Source organism: Natrix helvetica (assembly GCF_964273705.1).
Source record: "Natrix helvetica genome assembly, chromosome: 1".
Taxonomy (NCBI): domain Eukaryota; kingdom Metazoa; phylum Chordata; class Lepidosauria; order Squamata; family Natricidae; genus Natrix; species Natrix helvetica.
The window spans coordinates 89679507-89702129 of NC_138548.1; the positions used below are offsets into that span (position 1 = coordinate 89679507).

Consider the following 22623-nt stretch of genomic DNA (forward strand, 5'->3'; position numbering starts at 1 on the left):
CTTTTAACCTCCTTCTCCTGAGGCAATATCTCTAGGGTGGAATCTCGTATCTTATTTTGTGTTTCTTGTAACTGCAAAGCAAGTTAGCATAGCTAAAGGGCCAATTGTGGGTGAGAAAAATCTGTTGTTGTTTTCTGTCATAAATAAGTTATTTTGCAGAATGACAAGCTGTCTACTCTTGCCATACTATAACATTTACTTTTTCTTTTTTAATGAAACTATTCATACTGCTCATTGTTCATTGGTCAGATATTTGATCTTCATTGCTGAGTCTTAACTTCCAATTCTTTATTCTTGAACAATAATTCTATACTATTACAGTATTCTGTAATAGATACAGATAGTTGTTGACTTAAAACCATTTTGTTTCGTGATTTGAAATTACAAGTGATTTACAACTGGTCCTCACACTTAATGACTGTCTCAGCCTCCCCACTGTCATGTGATCAAAGTTCAGGCACATGGCAATTGGCATGTATTTGCAACCATTGCAGACTGACTTTCTTCCTTCCTTTCTTTCTTTCTTTCTTTCTTTCTTTCTTTCTTTCTTTCTTTCTTTCTTTCTTTCTTTCTCCCCCTTTCTGTCTCTCTCTCTCTCCGTCTCTCTCTCTCTGTCTCTCTCTCTCTCTTTTCCACCTTACCACAGAATAACTTTCTGAACTGGCTTCCAACAAGCAAATTCAGTGGGGAAAGTCAGTTTCACTTAGTGACCATGTGTTTCACTTAACTGCAGTGATTTGCTTAAGAACCATGGCAAAGAAGGATTTACAATTGGCCCTGACTCTCTTAACAACCACCTTACTTAGGAATGAAAATGCTGGTTCCGATTGTTGTTATCAGTGCAGGAGTACCTGCAATGAGTTCAAGATTATACTAATCTCATTAAATCTAGTTCATTTTTAAAGGTTTTCCAGTGGAAATGATTTTGAATTGCTCTCTAAATAAAATTGCAATGTTCCCCTGAATAGGCAATCCACTTTTAATATTCTACATGAAAAATTAAAAGGATACTAAAATACCACTGAAATATTTGCAGGGTGAGTAAGTGATTTTAAAATATCAATGCTTTTCTCTCTTTTATTGCAGTGCCATTCAGAGAGGCTCCCACTTACTCAAACAGACGACGGAAACCTCACAGCAGTTTGGCCACACCTCGCCTCTTGCTTCGGTCTAATAGCGATAACAATTTGAACGTCAATATTCCTGACTGGTCAGCCTCCCCTTTACCCTCTTCACACCGTAGCCTTTCGCCTCACCTATTCCAACAGATGCAGAATAATCCTAATGGAACTGTGAAAACTGTGGGAAGTTACACTTCATCGTCTCGGAGCCGCTCTCCATCACTAAATAGGCTAGGAGAGGATGCAAAGCGCCAGCAGCAACGGCACATCAGGTAACTTTGCACTGTTGGCCTTTTTAAAATGAGAATTTTACTCTCATTTCTGCAAGTCTGCTGTTATACCACCTCCTCTATGCCTTCTTTTTCCACACAAGTATTTGTCATTCCCCAAAATAATACAAATAAACCCTTCTTCCTGCTGCCTTAGTCGGAATTCTAATGGGACATAGGATATGGATATTACCAATAGCTTGCAAGATTCTGGGAAGTTGCCATGGAGCTAGCTAATGGTTCTTTTTTAATGTAAAAGAGAAACAAGAATGAATTTGTAATTAGTTTTCCAGACTAGCTCCCCTGGAACCTTTGATAGTCTGATACAGAAAGTTTGGGTTTAGCCCTTCTATGGATTTTGTATCTGTTCCTCTCACTAATATTACTGCTTTATGTGGAGACTCAGGAGACAGAAGGAACTTAGCTCAATTTCAAAGTGAATAAAGTTGCACAGGTTAGACTGCTTGTAAGTAGCATGCACCCTCCAAATTCTCTGTTATTAGGGATGTAGGTCTTGTTTGGGTGATGTGTATTTAAGGGTTAAGTGGCTTAAGTGGCTAAGATGCTGAGCTTCTGGATCAGAAAGGTTGACACTTCAGCGGTTTGAATCCCTAGTGCCGTGTAACGGAGTGAGCTCCCATTCCTTGTCCCAGCTTCTGCCAACCTAGCAGTTCGAAAGCATGAAAAAATGCAAGTAGAAAAATAAAGACCACTTTGGTGGGAAGGTAACAGCGTTCCGTGTGCCAGCAATATTTAGTCATGCGGTCCACTTGATCATGGAGATGTCTTTGGACAGCACTGACTCTTCGGCTTTGAAACGGAGATGAGCACTGCCCCCTAGAGTCAGGAACAACCAGCACATATGTACGAGGGAAACCTTTACCTTTACATTAAAAACCGCAGGCTATTTTTGTGGGTCCCAATTTGCATTATAATTTCAGAAATGAAAGGGGAAAGAATTATTTCTCATCTGCAGTTTTTCTGTTTTTCTTGAAAGCATTATAGTTAGTAGAAGTGGGAGATCACATCTCTGTGTCAGCCTGGTATGTAACATATTAAAATGTCCCAACATGAAAATGAGAAAAAGGAACACTGTAGCATGCATTAAGGAAGGGCCTTCAAAGTGAGTGGACTGCAGGGATCCAATTGGTCTACAATTGGATAACATCCTTTTGTCTGATTGGGAGATTCTGGATCTCTGTGAACTGTTTCAATGGCTGCCAGAGAGAGACTGGATTTTTCATTGACCAGCTTGTGGGTTTTTGGGTGTGTGTGTGTGTTATTTATGCTATGCCCATTTGGTGGAATATTGACAACAAATCAAATGGCTTCTATCAAGCCTTAGCAGTGGGTTGGATTAGAAGACCTCCAACAACTCTGTTATTCTGTTAAGCTAATCAAAAATTGCAAAATGATATATGCGGCTTTGTTGTAAAAGGGGATGTAGTTCTTTTAACAAGAATAGGTAAATTGAGGGAAGGAAATGAAGAAGAACAGAGAAGACACTAAAGCAGTGATGGCTAACCTTTTTATTGTTGGGTGCCAAAAATACAAGCGTGTGGGCTCGTGATAGCATGTGCATGTGCTGGCAACCCATAATGCAAAGCACCCCCCATGCGTGCATAACCCCCCCCCCGCGCATGTTGCACTACTCGCTTCCAAGCTGAGCTTGGTATTTCCTCCGGGGGGGAGCAGGGGTGGCTGTTTTTACCCTCCCCAGGTTCCAGAAAAGCCTCTGGAGCCTGGGAAGGGCAAAAAATGAGCATAACAGGCTTACTGGAGTTTCAGAAATGATCCGTTTCTGGCTTCCGGGGGGCCAGAGGAGGCTGTTTTCACCCTCCCCAGGCTCCGGAGGCTTTCCTGAAGCCTTGGGAGGGTAAAAACGGCCTTCCCCCGGAAGCCAGAAACAGATCATTTCTGAACTTCCAGTAGGCCTGTTGGGACCATTTTCCACCCTCCCCAGGCTCCAGAGGCTTTCCTGAAGCCTGGGGAGGGTAAAAACAGCCTTACCCAGGCCCCCGGAGGGCCTCCAGAAGCCCGAAAATCAGCTGGCCGATGCATGCTGAAGCTGATGGCTCGCATGCCAGCAGACATGGCTCCACGTGCCACCTGTGGCAAGCTTGCCAAAGGTTTGCCATCACGGCACTAGAGTTACCAACAGGTAACTTTCTCTCCCAATGCAAGTATTGAATTAAAAGGAAGAAAGAAGGACCTTGGTGGAGTCTTGGCACATGCTGCCTGTAGCAGGAGAGGACGTTGCCTATTGCTTTATCCAGGCAGAAGGTGGGCTGGGAAACAGCAACAAGAGAAATCCTTTCTTGCTTTGACACCCAAAAAACCTGAAAGCTCCATGCACCCTGCTGCGTTATTTTTTTTATTCAGGCAGCAATACTACCTAATTCCTGAAATGTGGTTAAAAGGTTGGTTGCAGGGGGGTAGCAATTTTTAAGGAACACACTTCCCTTCCATCTGAAGAAGAGGAAAGCAGATCAATGTAGCTGCTTTAAGTACAGTAAATGTCACAAAAGAAAGCCAATGTGTCAGAAATTCATGATGCTTTTAGTGCAAAAAAATAATAATACTGCAATTAACTGATTTTTCTCCTTAAAAATCTTATCTAAAGTTTTGGTTTAAAAAAATGTCTAAGCTGCTACACTGGTAGCAGATAATGCTGCATGATTTTATGCTGTTAATTGGGAGCAAATTGTTTGTTTAAAAGATAAACTATGCTATAAAGAGTGCTAAAAGATGAAATAAAACCATTCTATTCTGCTGTCTTTCAGTGCCAATTATAATCCCAGTGCCAACAAGGACATTATATCTGCTTTAGATTATCAGGGTCAAAAACGCAAACTGTATAGTGCTGTACCTGGAAGACTATTTATTGTTGTGAAGCCATATCAACCTCAAGGAGAAGGGGAAATTCATTTGCACAAAGGCGACAGAGTAAAAGGTCAGTTTCTTTTCTTTTCAAAAATTTGTGGATAATCATGTATACATTTTTGAAGCAGGCCACTGAACATAAAAGTCCAATCCCCACATAAAACTATTTCATACATCTGGATTTTTAGCTTATTGTTATTAAGTGACTTCTGGTTTGCTCAGAGGGTCGTTTTAAGTGCTCCAAATGCGTCAAGGAAGCCTCCGGACGGTCCCTGAAGCCTTCGGAACTCTTAAAACGACCCTCCGAGCAAACCGGAAGTGACTTCCAGTTTGCTCGGAGGGTCGTTTTAAGCGCTCCAAATGCGTCAGGGAAGCCTCCCTGAAGCCTTCGGAGCGCTCAAAACGATCCTCCGAGCAAACCGGAAGTCACTTCCGGTTTGCTCGGAGGGTCATTTTAAGCATTCCGAAGGCTTTAGGGAAGCCTCCGGACGGTCCCTGAAGCCTCTGGAGGGCCTCCGGGGGGGGCGTGGGAGGCTCTTTTTGCCCTCCCCAGGCTCCTATAAAGCCTCTGGAGCCTGGGGAGGGCGAAAAAAGCATGCAAAAAATGGGGGTCGCACCTGTTGTGTGCGCATGCGCATTGGGGGGTCGTGCATTGCATTATGGGTGCAGCACGCCTGCACACGACCCCCCTGCGCTCCCCCCACTTGTGGCACACGAGCCAAAAAAGGTTTGCCATCGCTGATCTAGGATATATATGTGTGTGTGTGTGTGTGTGTGTTTGTGTATGTGTGTTTTCGTAGATTTTCACAGGTGTAGGGTCTCTTCCCGTGTAAGATTGAGATTGTTTTGGCAACATTTCTCCTCTCACCCATCATCGCAAATTTATACATAGAACATTTTGAAACTAACACCTTAGATAAATCTGAACACAAACCCAAACTCTTGCTTAGATATGTTGATGACACTTTCATGATTTGGCCACACGGGAAAGAAAAACTGGACAATTTCCTCACACATCTCAACAGCCTACACCCCAAAATACAATTCACTATGGAAATAGAAGTAAACAACCAACTTCCCTTTCTGGACGTCCTAATCTACAAAAAACCCCAATGGCTCCCTAGGACACACCATCTACCGGGGGAAAAAAAACACCAACCGCTACTTAAACACACAATCCCATCACCACCCTGCACAGATCAACTCTGTAGCCAAGACCCTCATCTCCAGAACCAAATGCTTAGCCGACAAAGACCACCTGAAAACCAAATTACACCTTCTCACAAACGTATTAATCTCCAATGGATTCCAAAGAAAAACAATTACCAACCTAATCCAAAGGAAAACTCCCCCAAAAAGCGAGACACAGAATAGGACAATGGCATCGCCCTCTTCCCTTACATCAAAGGCACCACAGATAAAATCAGCAAAATTCTCCACAAACACAAGACAGCCTTCAACACTGACCAAACACTGACCAAAAAATAGCCAACATCTTAAGAAACCCCAAAGACAAAATCCAGCTAGAAAACCAAGGAGTCCACGAAACACCATGCAAAATCTGCCCTGCAACATACATAGGACAAACGAACAGGAGAATAAATGCATGCATCGCAGAACACAAAAATGCAGTAAGAAAAAAAGAAAAAACATCCCCACTTTTCCAGCACCTTAAAGCTAAAGGACATGAAATTAATTTTGAAGGAACCAGGTTAATCTCCAAAACTGAACAGTTCAACAAGAAAATAATTATGGAAGCTATCGAAATAGAGGAACACCCCCACAACATGAATAAACATGACAATACCTCCTGTCTAGCAGACATCTGGAAACCATTCCTAGTCAACAAACAAGCCCCACCCACCACCGAGGCTGTTACAACACAAAACAACAATGGACCCGCAGCTAGCACCAATCAGCACCAATCTACTAATCATGATACAGCCACACATCCAACCAATCCACTTACTGAAACAAAGCCAGCACTCCACACACTCCCACCAAGATTTATAAAAAATACGGCAGCTCCGACCACGCTTTAAACCAACTATACCAGAAGTAAATTCAAATCAAATTTCCAGCTTGATCACGAATACATTGCAGCTAAGGCTAAATTGATCAAACCTGCATGACCTTTACTTTACTTTACTTTACTTTTATTTAGATTTTTATACCGCCCCCTCTCCCCAAAGGGACTCGGGGCGGTGTACAGTCAAATAAAAACACATCAATAAATAGAAAATACAAACACAAAGAGGAGGCAATAAGAAACTGTACATATCTGAAGTAAAGTAGTTAAAAGCAATATTTAAATACCCTAAAAATACCCAATTAAAATATCTGCCAGGAGGTAGAATAAAACTATAAATGGGCCAGGCCGGCTAAACGGAACAGGTGAGTCTTCAGTTTTTGTCGAAAGGAGCGGAAGTCGGTGGTGGTTCTGATATTGGGGGGGGAGGTCATTCCAGAGGGTTGGGCCCATCACAGAGAAGGCTCTACTCCTAGGCGCCGCCCATTGGCATTGCTTAGTGGACGGCACCCGGAGGAGTCCTTCCCTGTGAGAGCGAATCGGTCTCAGGGAAGTGTGTGGTAGGATGCGATCCCGCAAGTACCTAGGTCCTGAGCCATGGAGCGCTTTAAAGATGGTAATTAACACCTTGAAACGCACTCGAAAGACCACAGGCAGCCAGTGCAGCTCGCGCAGGAGCGGTGTTACATGGGAGTACCTAGTACTCCCCATAATAGCCCGCACGGCTGCGTTCTGGACTAGCTGCAGTCTTCGAGCGCGTCCCTTTGCATGTAATAAAGTATAGCATCTGCAGCATTTGCTGTAAAAGCAAAAGGAAAAACATGAGGTAAACACAGCGAAGTAGGAAATTAGTTCAATCAATTAAAGATTAAAAACTGCTTCAAAAATTGCTTCAGGAATAAGGACTAATTTAATCAAGACCTGGTTGACAACTTCAAGGCTTTATCAAGTAAAGATAAATAATTAAATAATCCAACTGTAAAATCATGTAAAGTTTGGACAGGAGTTACAGGAGGACCTCTTATGATCCAATCCTTTTCCCACTACAATAATCCACTATTATAGAGTTTCTGACAGCTATCCTCCATCAAATGATAGTCGAACATCTCCTAGAGAAGTCTGTTCCATTGTTGTACAGTTCTTGTTGAAAGGAGGCTTCTTTTTGTTGCTGTTCAACCAAAATCTGTTTCCTAGTAATTTCATTCTATTGTTTCTCATGCTGTCATTTCAAAATTTCTGAATAATTTTGTTCCGTCTTCTGCTTTTAATAATGCTTGAAGGTAGATATCATGTCTCACCTCAGTCTTTGCTTCTTTAAGCTTAATATACTTGGAACCACCTAATTTTTCTTCTATGTTTTCCCTCCAGACCCTTATCACAACTGTCAGTTTGGGCTATAAGTGTTATATTAGCAGTTTTATATATTTCCAAATGTTTACGGTATAGAATTAGGAGATACGTGATATATACCATGTTATTTACTTTTCAAAGTAATATAGCTTCTCATGATTGTTAATATTTGCATTAAGGAATCTTGGTTATGCTGATGGAAACCACAAATAGGCCATTTATATGAAAATTATATTAACTATATGCTAATTAAATGTGAACATTCAAGAGCTGTCCTTAGTGCTGAATCAACCTATCCATTGACATAGTTTTCTTTTAACTAAAGGAGAAGATATGGTCAAGGTGTCACAAAGAATAGCATTGTTGAGTAAACACTTAATGTACTTACTTGAATAATGGTATGCTGCCCACAGTCATTTCTTGTGAGATGGGGAGCCATATAACATGGATGGATGGATGGATGGATGGATGGATGGATGGATGGATGGATGGATGGAAAGAAAGAGAACCTTATCCCTCTATTTATTACTATAGTTATTAGAGTTTACTTTAATAATTATAGTAACAGATAGAGGGGCAGGACCCATATTAATAATGAAACATTTGCTTGAAGCTGCTTGCTAACAGATGGATTAACTAATATGTTCTGTTATAACCAGCATAACACAAAACTGTGCTCAGGCCATCATGGTTTCCATTTGTTGCCGCAAGAGCAATATGTTTTCTCAGTTAGTAATCACAATACTAGAAAAGTATCAATGATTCCCAAAGTAACAGCTAATATAATCTTCTCCATCTGTCATCCTCCATATACTATATGATGTACTGGTATGTCAATCCACAATTATCATAACATTATTGATATATGATGAGAATTGCATTCTAATAAATCACCATATTTGGAAAAATAGGGGGGGAGATGAAAAGCACAGCACAGTGTTGCTCCTACACCCCTTTTTTCTCTTCTATAATTCCTGGCAGTAAGGAAAAGACATGAGAAACAATTACAGTGAATGCAATGCTTTCATTCTTTTCTCATGGGTATGATGATAAAACTAACTAGGATTTTGGCTTCACTACTCATAGCCACTGCCTGTTGTACTCAACATGTAATTTGCTCTGGATCTAAGGACTTTTGATCTAATGGAGAAAGCTGATGGCTGCAAATTCATACTCCAACTACCATTCCCTGAAAAATGGTGTATTAGTCTTTTTTTTTTTTTTTTGAAGAAAAGTTTTATTGGTTTTTTTAACACATTTATAGGGAAAAGGGTAAATGGAATGGTTACAGATTTTGGCAGTAGCAAGTGTGACAGGCGCCCCCTCCCTCCAATCTCATAGGTTACATCCATATATCAAGCATTAGTCCATAGTCATAAAAGATCAGCATATTAATTCTAGAAAGAAAAAATTTTTTCAGTCAGCTTATATTGTTATAATATATAATCTAGATATAATTTCATTATTACTTTCGGTTTGTTTATAACATTGTGGCTTTCTTATTCATTTTTGTGATCTGAGCTTTCTTGGTATTGCCCCTTCCCCCCCTGCTGGCAGAGCTCCGGCCCCTCCCGTGTCTTGTGTGACCATTGTGGTATCTTCTGTTTTTTCTAGGTTCGCTTTGTTTTTTTCCATAAAGGCCTGTGCCTCTATGGATGTGTTAATTCTAATTCTTGTCTCCTCCCAGAATATCAGCATACCTTCAGGCATCAACCATCTAAACCACACCCCCTTCTGGTATAATTTATTCGCCAATTGCGAATAATTTTTCCTTTTCTCCCTAATTTTTTTGGGAATCTGTTTTAGAATGGTTATCTCCCTATCATGGTATGTCAGTGTTTGCCCCCTTTGCACGCCCAGAATTTCATCTCTTGTGCTTTTCCTAAGGAATCTAATATGAACCTCCCTGGGCACATTGTGTGTTCTGGCATATACTGAGTTCACTCTATAAGCCAGATCTATCTCCCATTCCATCTGTTGTTTATCTTTGTGTATGTATTCAGCTAAAATATTAGTCATTATGTCCCTTATATTTTCCCCATCTGTTTCTATTACATTTTGGAATCTAAGATAGAAGGACATTCTCTCAAAATCTGTTTTCATTTGTTGGGTATCAAGTTCTTTGTTCCCCCTCTGCAAGGCCTCAACCCCCCCTCTCGCCTCCGCCACCCCACCCTCCACAAGGTCCAGTCTCTGTGAGTTCTTATAGATTTGCGCTTGATTTTCTTTGATTTCATCTTTCATTTCCCTTAGCTGTTTCTTAATTTCCTCTTGGCCCTGTAAAATTTGTTGGAGCATTTGTTGAAAGTCTATCTCTGTAGTCTTGGGTTGCATCAATTCTGTTATCTTTGACTGTGTGGCTGGGCTAGATGTTGCAGATGTTGGAGCAGAAGTAGCAAAACCAGGTTTTCCAGGAGGTGGTCTTTTTGGAGACATGGTTTGAAAAGCAAAGAAATCAGTCACTGTAGAAACTGGGCAGCTGGAGAAGAAGAGCAGGCAGACGAGTCCAGGAGACAGAGAATCCAGACAGATGGGAATTTCTTTAGTCACTCTAGCAATAGGTGAAAGTTTTTTTTCTCCAAAGGGTTCAAGGAATCACAATCCACAAGAGATTCCTCTGGGTGACTCGGAGACAAAGACCGGAAGCCTGAATTTTAAAGGTGGAGTCAGATTTCACAGTTCACAAAGACAACGGAAGTGTGCCATCTTGCCCTGCCAGTTTTGGGCTCAGAGGCATAGCAAACTTTTGAAAGTTCAGAAAATTCTCAGTTCACCCATAAGTTCTGGATCTAGGTCCAAGGAAAGTCACTTTTATAGGGGTGAGGCATCATTAGTTGGCTCTCCCCCTCCCTCCTTCCCCTGGGGGCGAAAGCAAAATCTTTTCAAGCCGCTTGTCCAAGGGGGGGGGGAAATCCCCCTCCCTCTAGCCGCACCTCCAGCAAAAGTCCGAAAGAGACTTTATTTAAAAAAAGGCTGAAAAGTCCATTAATTCAAAAGAAAGGGAATGGAGAAAGGAAGCCTCTCACCACACCGCCGCTGCTTCATTCAGAAGTATATTCTCCGATCGGCATGGGGCGAGACGCGCGCACACGGGCGCCCTCCGATACTGCTCCCCGGTGCCTAGAACGAAGCGGAGAAGCCCCCGCCAGCCGACGCCGACGCCAGGACCCTCCGCAAGCCGTTCCCTCGGCAGGACGCCTCTCCGGGGCGTCCTGTGCCCCCCCAGAAGCAGGGGAAGCCCACCGGGAGAGCGGGAGCAGGCAAAGGCTTGCCTGTCGTCGTAGCCGCCGGAACCGGAAGTGCCAAAAATGGTGTATTAGTCTTAAAGAGATTTTCCAGCCATTATGTAAAAAAAACTGCAGAGAAAAGAAAGAGGTGGGAGGTTCCTGTGGAAATGCTGCATTCTCTTAATAAAATCATTCAGATAAATCTTAAGTTTAAAGTTAAGGATCTTAGTTAAAGATCCTTTTTCCGATCTTCCAACCTTTGCCATCTCTCTGCTGCTGTAGCTTCATATACCCTTTCATGTTCCTTATATTTTATCCCCAAAGTACTTTTGATTCCTCCAAGGAGCCCACTTGTTCTTTCTTGTTGCTTCTCAGAAAGAAATAGTTATCGACTTATGACTGTAATGGAGCCTGCCCAATTTAGTCAGAAGTCATTTCAATTGTTAAGTGAGGAACCCGTGTGATCACCTCACTCAATGACCACTGTCCCAGCCCTCTAAGGTTCAGTTGCTAAGAGACCATGTGGATCATTAAACGAATGGAGTGAAAGAACTGCCTCCTGCTGTGCCTGCCCTACCCTGCCCTCCTTCTTCAAAAATAGTTTGAAGAATTTTTTTCAGAGTATGTGGATGATATCTCGAAGCATATCTCTAGTCAGAGGTTGCTGTAATATCTGTTTGTTGACCAATTCTGTTAGCCAGAGGGCTATGTCTGCTTTATTTCTCCTTGCAGAAGAAATAATTTGGTCAGCAGAGCTCACATCTCTTGATCTCTGAGTGTCCATTCATGCATTTTCTTTCTAAGTGGCATGATCCTGGAAATTAAATACAATATTTGTATTCTCTTTGAAAAGTTTGTGCTGGTGTTCTGTCCTTGCTTATCTGCATATGCTAAGGCTGAATTTTCATTGAGACCACCATGGAAGGCAGATAGGCAGGGATAACCTTTCAAACAGCCTTCCAAAAGACGGGGCTGATTTTACACTGTGAAGGTATGTGTTTTACTTGTATTAACATCCTTTGTAAAGCATATCTTTTGAGTGCTTTTCACAGAAGCAGTTTTGTTAGATCTTTTTGTGGGATAACGTCCCTTTCCCCTGATTGAAAAAGACTGCCTGTAGGACTGTCTTTTTCACTGATTAATATACAACTCTACATATTCTACAATTTAAATAGAGATTGTATCCAGTGATACAATCCATGAATATAGTTGTTATCTACAATTCTACAATTTTATCAGAGATTGTATCTTCTACCCATGCCAGCAGTTGCCCTGTAGTGTGGCCATGTATCTTAATCTGCTTCATTATACATTCCTGGCTGTGTATAGTAATAGGTTAAAAATAGTCTTCTTAAAGTCAAATTTGAATTCGGATGTCTTCACTGACATTTCCATGTAGTTTTCCTGGCAACAAGGCAGAATTAGTTTTCTATTGCCTTCTTTCATTCCATGCAAACATATTTTCGAAGTGTTTATAGCAGGGGTGGCGAACACGCGGCTCTCGAGCCGCATGCGGCTCCTGGCCAAAATGAATGCGGCTCTTTGCCTCTTATCATTATTTTGTATACTGTGGCTCTTTGCCAAGTTTGGATTTTGTCCCTTTCGGCGCTAAACCCGGATCGCGCGCTCCCTTTCGGCGCTAAACCCGGAAGTACGGTCTTGCCCCGCCCCTGGCAATGCGATGACGCTTGCCTGCGCTCCACCAGCTCGGCTGGGAACGGAGACGTTTCTCTGCTCAGCAATGTCTTCAGTGGAGTGGTGGCAGCCTGGCAGGCTGAGCCTGCGTCCCTTTCAGGCGCTCCGCTCCGCTGAGGAAACGTCTCCGTTCCCAGCCAAGCTGGTGGAGCGCAGGCAAGCGTCGTCGCGTCGCCAGGGGCGGGGCAAGACCGTACTTCCGGGTTTAGCGCCGAAAGGGAGCGTGTGGTGTGGCTCTCTGACTCTCACAGTTTAAAATTTTGGCTCTTTTTGTCGAACTTGTTCGCCACCCCTGGTTTATAGCATATATATACATTCTGTTTCCTGTCTTAGATAGGTTGAAATCCTGTCAAGGACATGAGAGAATATCTTTGGCCGTCCAAGCTTCAGCACAATCCAGAATGATGGGAAATTGCAATTTGCAGTTTGGAACCAAGTTAATTAATTCAGATAATAGATCACTTCACCGTTGTTTGATTTAAACAGATGGTACTGATGCCTTTGAAAATCACCTAAAACTTCTACAGTTTTTTTCTGTGTGTCCTAATTAAATGAAATTTAATCACTTTTTGTAGGAAATAGTGACTAAAATTATGTGTAATATACTATGTGTCCACCTAAGAAACCATAATATTTCATAATGATATTAGCAATGACTTATAAAAGAGGAGCCATAAAAATACGGATGTATAAATATTTATACATTTATACATGTATCGGTGTATGTGTTTATATCTGTTTTTGCAGTTTATATATAGCTGGTGAGCCTTTAAGCAGGAAACTTGCAAAGTGTCAGGATTAGGAGATTCTCCAATAACTAATGCACTGTGTAAGATTTGTTTAGTTTATTGTAAAAATGTGTTTATTAAATTCATATAGTGTCCTAATCCATAGGGACTGTAATCAGTTAACAGCTGTAAGAAACAGCATACATTATAACAATTAAAGTGCCTGTGGTAAGCAAAATAATTAAATTCAAAATGAAAATAGAACAATGTATATATATAAAAAACCATACACTGTCAGCTTACTCTTCAGATATTGTCTGGGAGAGCTCCAAAGGCAATCAAAGAGAGATCTCCTGCTGCTAAAGCTTGACCAAGTACTCAGTGAAACCATTTGTCAGTTCACTCAAAAACTCCACTAAATACCTGTTGGCGGCAGTGACGTGCAGTCAGGGGAGGCAGGGGAGGCAAAGCCTCACCGCTCTCATGAAAAGAAAAGGGAAAAGGCGAGTGCTGAGATGAGGTATGCAGGAGGCTCCTCAGCACTAGCCTCAGATCAGCGCGAACCACGGTCCCATTCCCCTCCTTCCTGAGCCAACATGAAGGGGACCACGGCTCACGCTGATCTGAGGCTAGCGCTGAGGAGCCTCCTGCACACGTGGTCCCATTTCCCTCCTTCCTGAGCCAACATGAAGGGGATCGTGGCTCACGCTGATCTGAGGCTAGCGCTGAGGAGCCTCCTGCACAGCATGGCTCTTCTCTGCAGCACAGCGGAAGGAGTTGCTGTCCCTGCCACTGTGATCCTGGGGTATTTTGCTTGCATGTTTGCAAAGATCAAAGTTGTCACAGTCCTCCCTTCATGATGATCATATGATGACATCAGTGCCTCACCAGCCATAAACCTCACTGCACGTCACTGGTTGGCGGTAGTTAGTATTGTCTGAGCCAGGAACTGATCTGACTTGAACAAAGCGCTAGATGTCACACCTTCCATGTCCAAGACAGAACACAGGTTTCCTAGGCAAAAGACAGGGTCCAGCATGTAGCCTACTTGCTTGGATGTGTCAGGCCAGAAATTACCTGGAAGAGTCAGATGGTTTTCATGGAGGCCACGAACTCCTGATCAAAACATCCAATTATATTCTGTTCCATCCATACCAATATTCTAAAATCAGCACTTGCAACAAACTACAAAATAGAAACATTTATTAACATTCCTTTTTTTAAAAAAAGTTATAGAACATGAATAAGGAATTGATAATGGAGGTGAGTATACTGTGGTATTGATATTTGGTATATGTAGCACTTTCTCCTCTTGTGTTCCTACACTATACCAATGAGGTAGTTTCCTAGTTTCTTGTTTCACAGTTTTCCATCTCCCAATGTATTTTATTGTCAATTGTATTACATGATACCATATTGGAAATGAATGGGGCCAGGTCAGAGCAGGGCCACACTAATTAATCACCATTTATTATGCTGGATTGTAATTTGTGCATTTGTCATTTAACATATCTGGAAATACAAGGGTAGACAAGCCTAAATCATGCATGAAATGATTTGGAGGGTAGGCATTGTTCCAAGAAAGCTGAAATTGGGTCAAGTTCAGGTAAAGATTTAAAAATACATATAAATTACTGAATTAACAAACTATTAGGTAATCTAGTTAAATATATCTCTTTACTTTGAGCCATTAGTCATGCCCAGTGACATCATTTCTGTCTAACACCCATGACACAAAAAAATCCACAGCTGATAAAAATAAATTTGATATATGGTGGGAGTGTTTTTCCCACCAAAGCAATGCCAGTGATCAAGGTGGAATCTTAGACAATGCCTAACTCAGATATTGCTACAATTTAACATTTATTGCTTTGTTCCTACTACATTGCTATGTTAAATTAACAATATTATCAATATAAACCAATTTATGTGGCATGGTAGCACAGTGGTAAGAATGCAGTATTGCAGACTAATTCTGACGACTGTCAGAAGTTTGATTCTCACTGGCTCAGGGTTGATTCCATCTTTCCAAGGTTGGTAAAATGAGGACCCAGATTGTTGGGGAGAATATGCTGACTCTGTAAACTGCTTAGACATAGCACTTAGGTTTATATACCACTTCATAGTGCTATAGAGCTTTACAGCTTAGAGAGCTGTAAAGCACTATGAAGTGCTATTGCTAAACTTAATCTACAACTTTAAATATCTTTTGTGAGATAAATGTGATTCATAGTAAGCTACTGGACTGCTTCTTAAATGGCTTCTACAAAATATTCTTCAGTTTCCTCTCTCATAATTTGCTTGCCCAGATTTTACACCTTCAAATCAACAGTTGAACAGTTCAAGGGATGAAAAAACAGACAGTTGAAGCTTGATTATTAAAGGTAAAGTTCACAACCAGCTTTAAAATTGACAATAAATATATTGAAGTGATGGATAATTATTATCTTCAACCATCAATTAATAAATTAACAATCAAGAAAGATACTAAAGACTGGCATTTTGTGGCATGACAACGAACTTCCTGAGAAAGATATTCAAATGCCATGATGTTTCTATATCTACCAAGGTCAGAATTGGCATTTTTTATTTAAAAAATGGTGACAATCTATGGCAGTAAAAAATTGGACTTTGGAAAAGTAGGTCTTCCAGATAAGAATATATGGTGGACTAGACATCCCTGAAGGAGTGGACCAGCATTGTAGTGGACTTCAGCAGTCATATGGTGAATTCTGGCCACCATTATCTTTTCAGATAAAGAAGAGATTGTGAGATTGCCTATGTGCACTCCAGACAGCTGCAGGAAATGAGGTTTTTGTGATTGACTCATGAATTGAGCTGCTGGGAGTTGAAGATTTTCAATCAACTTCACATCTATAATGCAGTCTAATGTATTGAAAGATGAGGATGGCATTGGGAAATGAGGGAATGATGTATTGCCTAGGAACAATTAACCAAGAAAGGGAGAAGTCCCAAGGACTTAATGGTTGGAGAAAAAACTTCAGAAGAACCCATCCTAATGGATTAGATGGTTAAACATGGTGGTGATGGTAATATGAGACTTCAGACTTAAAAACACTATTAATTATTAATTTTGTAAATAAATTACAAAAACATCTAGTTCATCTAGTCATGTTTCCTGTCTGATTTAGCTGGGAAAGTTGACATCGATATGGACAAAAGATTTGCACAAGGCTCAGTTTCTTAACCTTTTTCAAATGTAATTAATTTATAGCTAAATGGAGATTTTCTGACTGGCAGGATAAGAGAATTTCATATAATGGGTCAACATTATTTTTGGACTAAAATGGAAAAAAAGACTTTTAAAGACTTCAAAGCTTTTGAGAAAAAATTCAACAAGAAAGTTTAAAACAGATGAAAGGAATAATTATTTTGAAAAGTAATTTTGTGATGAAAATGCTGTTGAGAAAGTTGGAATTAAAATGCACAAATGAACTGGACTTTCATGGGAACATTTTTTTTTACTATTAAAGAGTCAGACAATTGATACATTAAACAAAACAAAAGATTAAGGTAATATGAATCAGACTGATGCTGAATGTAACTAGAGATTGCAATTTGAAATAAAAATATTAACGGCACTGGAAGACATAATAGAAAAAAAATAATTTTTTTGCCTTTTATTTTTTCCCTTGCAACTGAGATACTCACTTTGGATAACAATATTAGAATGGCAACTATCAGAAAAGCATCAAAAACAGGAGGGGAAGAGAGGATTCCTAGAACAATCTGCAAAGAGAAGAATTATACCATCAGGATTTAAAAAGTTTAAGAAATTGTGCACTAAATTAGCTGAATAACTATACTAAATTGACTAAATCACTGCATACTATATTGAAAGTTTTTTTAAAAATGGATGAAAGAGGTAAACGTGAAAGTGGAGATGAAAGGGGATGTTAAGAAAAAAAGCTCTAAAACAAATGTCTGAAGATGTGAACAAATTAATGATAAAGTGAAAATTTTGGAGGGTAAGTTGTATCTATATGTGTAATATATATGTTTATATATATATGTATATATTATGTGTGTGTGTGTGTGTTTGTGTGTGTGTGTGTGGGTATGTATGTATGTATGTATGTATGTATGTATGTTTTCGTAGATTTTCACGGGTATAGGTATGCTGGTTTTGTTGTATTCGGGTCTTTTCCCATGTAAGATTGAGATTGTCTTTGCAATGTTTCAGCGAGATCGCACTCGCCATCTTCAGGCTGTGGTCTTTGGCTTAAAGTGTGACCGGAGCTGCCGTCTTTCTGTATATCTTGGTGGGAGGGGATGGAGTGCTGGCTTTGTTTCAGTAGGTGGAATGATTGGTTGTGTGGTTGTATCATGATTGGTAGATTGGTGCTGATTGGTGCTGGCTGTGTGTTCGTTGTTCTTTTGAATTGTAACGGCCTGGATGGTGGGTGGTGTTCGTTTGTTGGCTAGGGCTGGTTTCCAGATGTTTGGTAGGCGGGAGGTATCATCACGTTTATTCATGTTGTGGGGGTGTTTCTCTATTTTGATGGCTTCCATAATTATTCTCTTGTTGAGGTGTTCTGTTTTGGAGATTAACCTGGCTCCTTCAAAATTGATCACCAACCTAATCCAAAAGGAGACTCCCCCAAAAAACCAAGACACAGAACAGGACAATGGCATCGCTCTCCTCCCTTATATCAAAGGCACCACAGATAAAATCAGCAAAATTCTCCACAAGCACAATATCAAAACAGCCTTCACCACTGACCAAAAAATAACCAACATCTTAAGAAACCCCAAAGACAAAATCCAGCTAGAAAACCAAGGAGTCTACGAAATACCATGCAAAATCTGCCCGGCAACATATATAGGACAGACAAACAGGAGAATAAATGCATGCATCGCAGAACACAAGAATGCAGTAAGAAAAAAAGAAAACACTTCCTCCCTTTTCCGGGACCTTAAAGCTACAGGACATGAAATCAATTTTACGGTCACACTTTAAGCCAAAGACCACAGCCTGAAGATGGCGAGTGCGATCTCGCTGAAACGTTGCAAAGACAATCTCAATCTTACACGGGAAAAGACCCGAATACAACAAAACCAGCATATATATATATATATATATATATATATATATATATATATATATGTGTGTGTGTGTGTGTGTGTGTGTGTGTGTGTGTGTGTGTGTGTGTGTGTGTTATATTTGTACTGATAAATAAATAAAGGGAGACTAGTAGATCTATTTCGAGCTAATTAGCTCTCATCAGCTAGCCATACCCTTACTGGGATTAGAACTAATTAGCTCGAAATAGATCTATACTACTCTCCCTTTATTTATTTATCAGTACAAATATAACACAAATATAAAAAGGCAACATTAAAAATAAAAATATGGTTTTCTGCCTGCATGGTCTTCTGTGATAAGCCGAAGAACAGAAAGAGGGAGTAGTGACCTTCCTCCCAACAAAACCAGCATATATGTATGTATGTATGTATGTATGTATGTATGTATGCATACATACATACATACATACATACATACATGTATTTGTGTTACAACCCCTGGTATGCCCAAATATGGGAGGAAGCTCACTACTCCCTCTTTCTGTCCTTCGGCTCATCACAGAAAACCATCCAGGCAGAAAACCATATTTTTATTTTTAATGTTGCCTTTTTATATTTGTGTTTTGTATTTGTGCTGATAAATAAATAAAGGGAGACTAGTATAGATCCATTTCAAGCTATTTAGCTCTCATCAGCTAGCCATAGCAAAGGCAACATTAAAAATAAAAATATGGTTTTCTGCCTGAATGGTCTTCTGTAATGAGCCGAAGGACAGAAAGGGGAAGTAGTGAGCTCCCTCCCATATTTGGGCATACCAGGGGTGTGTGTATGTATGTATGTGTGTGTGTGTGTGTGTGTGTGTGTGTGTGTGTGTGTGTGTATGTGTATGTATGTATAATGTTTATTATTATGTATGTTGATGCTAGATCGGGTAATGGAAAGGCACACAAGGCGAAAGGCAACAACAGCTCTTTATTAAAGTACAACAAGTAAGAATAATCCAGCGAAGGTTGAGTCTGACAGCAGCCCTTTTATAGGTAGCTGTCAGACCCTTCAACCAATAGGATTAAACCTCTGTTCCCACCGGAACAGATGACCTTGGTGGAAACCACTGTAGTTAAAGCAAGTATCTAACAGTTGACATTTAATAACATGTAAGATTTATTAAACATATATTAAAATTAAATATACTTAACAATAGTGCGTAGGTTTCGGTGCAAGGGAATGTGCTTTTCTGAGGAAGAATGAGGGAGAAACATTACAATAGTCCAATCAGATTCACACACGGCAAGGGAGCAATTATTAAGATCTGTCAAATTCCTTTAAAAAGAATCCTTAGTGGTGTTTTTGTAGCTGTCAGTTTTACAGTGCCCACATTTAAAGAGTAATGTCTATGTGCACTTTTAGTTTTTTAAGAACATGTGCTAACATTGTCATTTTTCTTTAGCAGTGAAGATTTTTATAGAATTCAAAAATGTACTCTATACTGATTGTGGGTTGTATGAACATGGCTTTTCAACTAAAGCTGTTAGTCATTGGCACAAGTGCCTTTCCTTTGAATAAAATTAAGTGGTATCATTTCCAACCCAGTTTATAAAAGGCTTAACTTGCAATTCATGTAACACTTACTTTGAATCAGTATCTTTGAAGTCTCACTGGATTTTCAAAGACTCATTTTCTGGAATTTCCGATAACCCGTTTTAAGATTCACTGAAGGAACTTCTGTTAATTGTGTGAAAAAATGCTTCGAATGTAAAGGCACCTTTTATATTAGATTATTTATTTTAGTTTTAAGTATGTTTTAAATTAATTTCCTTAATTCTTTGTCAAGACATGTTTTATTAGTACAGTATGAATATTGTATATAAATGCTTATATTATATTGCATTGTTGTTCATACTTGATCATACATTATCATTTATATAAATTAATTATTGATTGTGTCCTTAGTTTATTGCGAAAATTATTACAGATGCATCTCAAATAGTGCTGATGAGAAATGGTTGCATTATTTGAACCTGCACTATTCAGAGTTATATTTCTATGGGAAATAGGGCAATTAGTTCCACAGAACTAGGCAATGAAAATCTTTAAACATAATTTTTATATGTTTATTAATCAAATGTAAAAAAGTTTAAAATAATATATATAAAATTTAAATTTTTAGCAAATTTCAGAGTGGTTACAGAAAATAAAACATCAACAAAAAATCTAAGTATAATTCTTAAAAGTAAGCTTATTGTACATTGACAAAAACTTCTTTATCACTTAATTCAGGATGTTCTAACAAGATCGTCTAGTCCAGGGTTGTCCAAACTTGGGAACTTTAAGACTTGTGGACTTCAACTCCCAGAATTCCCCAGCCAACCCTGGTCTAGTCAATCCTGCAGTTAACTTTATGTGGCTTTAGTGATTTTAAATGGATTCCAATGGATTATGACCTGCCATACTATAGATTACATAAATATTTAAAATAAGTAAATTAAGTGAACAAAGGACAAACTGGAGGATAAGCCTACATCCAAACTGTACCTGCAATCTCCTGCATTCTGTTACCATTCTTTTAAATGAAATTCTTCTCAAATGCCTCAAATACCTCAAATGGAACCGTTCTTTTCCCATTTTGCTCACATGACAATTAGTGGCTAAAACCACAACTGTACATATAGTAACCTCTATGCAGTCTAGCAATAACAGCACTTGGTCTTATATTAAACATGACCAAATATCAATTTATAATTTGCACTGAATAGAATATTGCACTATTTGAAATAGCATTGAGCGCAATCTACCTATTTAAAGTTTGGGGGTTATTATTTAAACTTGTACATTAAACAACAAAAACTGAACCGTATTTTCCTATTTTCTTTCAGTTTTGAACATTGGCGAGGGTGGATTCTGGGAAGGCTGTACTCGGGGACATGTTGGATGGTTTCCTGCAGAATGCGTTGAAGAAGTGCAATATAAGCCAAATGAAAGTAAACCAGGTGAGATGGTGCAATTCAAGAGTAAACTTATGCTTACAGTTTTTCATGGGGAAGTACATGAGTGCTGAACTAGAAATTACTCTAAAAAAAAGAGTAACTATAGATTTTTTTAAACTATAGATTTATGTTATGATGCAGATATTTCTTTAGAATTATGTGAAATCAGTAAAAAAAACTTAAATGCATGCACAATTTGATTCTTCACTTAAAAATAATTATGGATGATTTTTTTTAAAAATATATATTCATTTTTCTTTGAATATGCATTTAAATCTGTGATGACCAAAAAGAGGTGACCTCCAAATGCTTTGGGCAATTTCTAGAAGTTATTGGCCAAGATATATGGATGGCATCAGTCTGCCAAATTCTTGCTTATGCATTTAATGCCTATTTTAGTGTCACCTTGTTTTAATCAGACAAGATTATTCTCACATTATGAAGCTTCACTTCCATTATATTCACTTATTTAAGATGAGACTGAAACAAATGAGTAAGTTGAGGACTACTTATACAAGGTGAAGCTGTTCCCTCCCTCCCCCCCCCCCCCCCCAAAAAAAAATATTCTAAAGGTTTGAATAATAAAGTTCTTTTTCTTGGCTGAAACAGCCTTGCACTCTATATCCAAGGCTAGTTCAGGTACGGGAACAAATACCCCTTTTACATTTGCAAATATATAGTAACATTTCTCATGTATCTTATACAACTAGAATTCCCAAAACGCAGAAAAGCTTTTACTTTAGGCATGTTGTTGTTCTCTCCCTTTGCTATTTTTGCAGAGAAACTGTAGGAGGTTTGTATATTTTAAATGACCATGTTCTTTTGATAGAGGCATTCAAAGTGCTCTTATTTCCTCAGTCCTGTACTTGGGAGATTGCCAGTTTGCATAGATGAATCCCCAGACTATTTATTACTTTTGGACAGAGGTGGGTTGCTCCCTGTTCAGGCCGGATCATGCGAACTGATAGTAGCGGTGGCAGGAGGCTCTGCCCACCTGCCCGGACGCTTCTGCTCATGTGCAGAAGTGTTGCGCACGCACGCAGAAGCGTTGCGCAGGCACGGGGGAGCATTCCAATAGTAAAAAAAATGGCAACCCACCTCTGCTTTTGGAAGATAATTTTTCACCACATATGAAGTCATTCTATTAAAAGTTGCAGTATGAAAATTCCATCATGAATTGACCACTAACAAGAACCAGTAGATGGGAGAACCTCTGTTTTTTAATACTTGTTTTATTGTTGGTTTTGTTACTTTCTTATATTGTTTTTTTAAGCTTGTAGTATATTTTTAT

The 22623-nt window shown here is 39.5% G+C and overlaps 1 protein-coding gene across 7 annotated transcripts in view; it reads left to right on the plus strand.

Moving 5' to 3' along the window:
* SHANK2 (SH3 and multiple ankyrin repeat domains 2) overlaps nt 1-22623 on the plus strand; it is a 367712-nt gene that overhangs the window by 132797 nt on the left and 212292 nt on the right. For all 7 annotated transcript variants that reach the window (XM_081934542.1, XM_081934546.1, XM_081934547.1 and 4 more), the window contains 3 exons: nt 1087-1393; nt 4174-4343; nt 21222-21335. In XM_081934542.1, coding sequence (XP_081790668.1) covers nt 1087-1393; nt 4174-4343; nt 21222-21335 — 591 coding nt within the window. The remainder of the gene's footprint in view (nt 1-1086; nt 1394-4173; nt 4344-21221; nt 21336-22623) is intronic.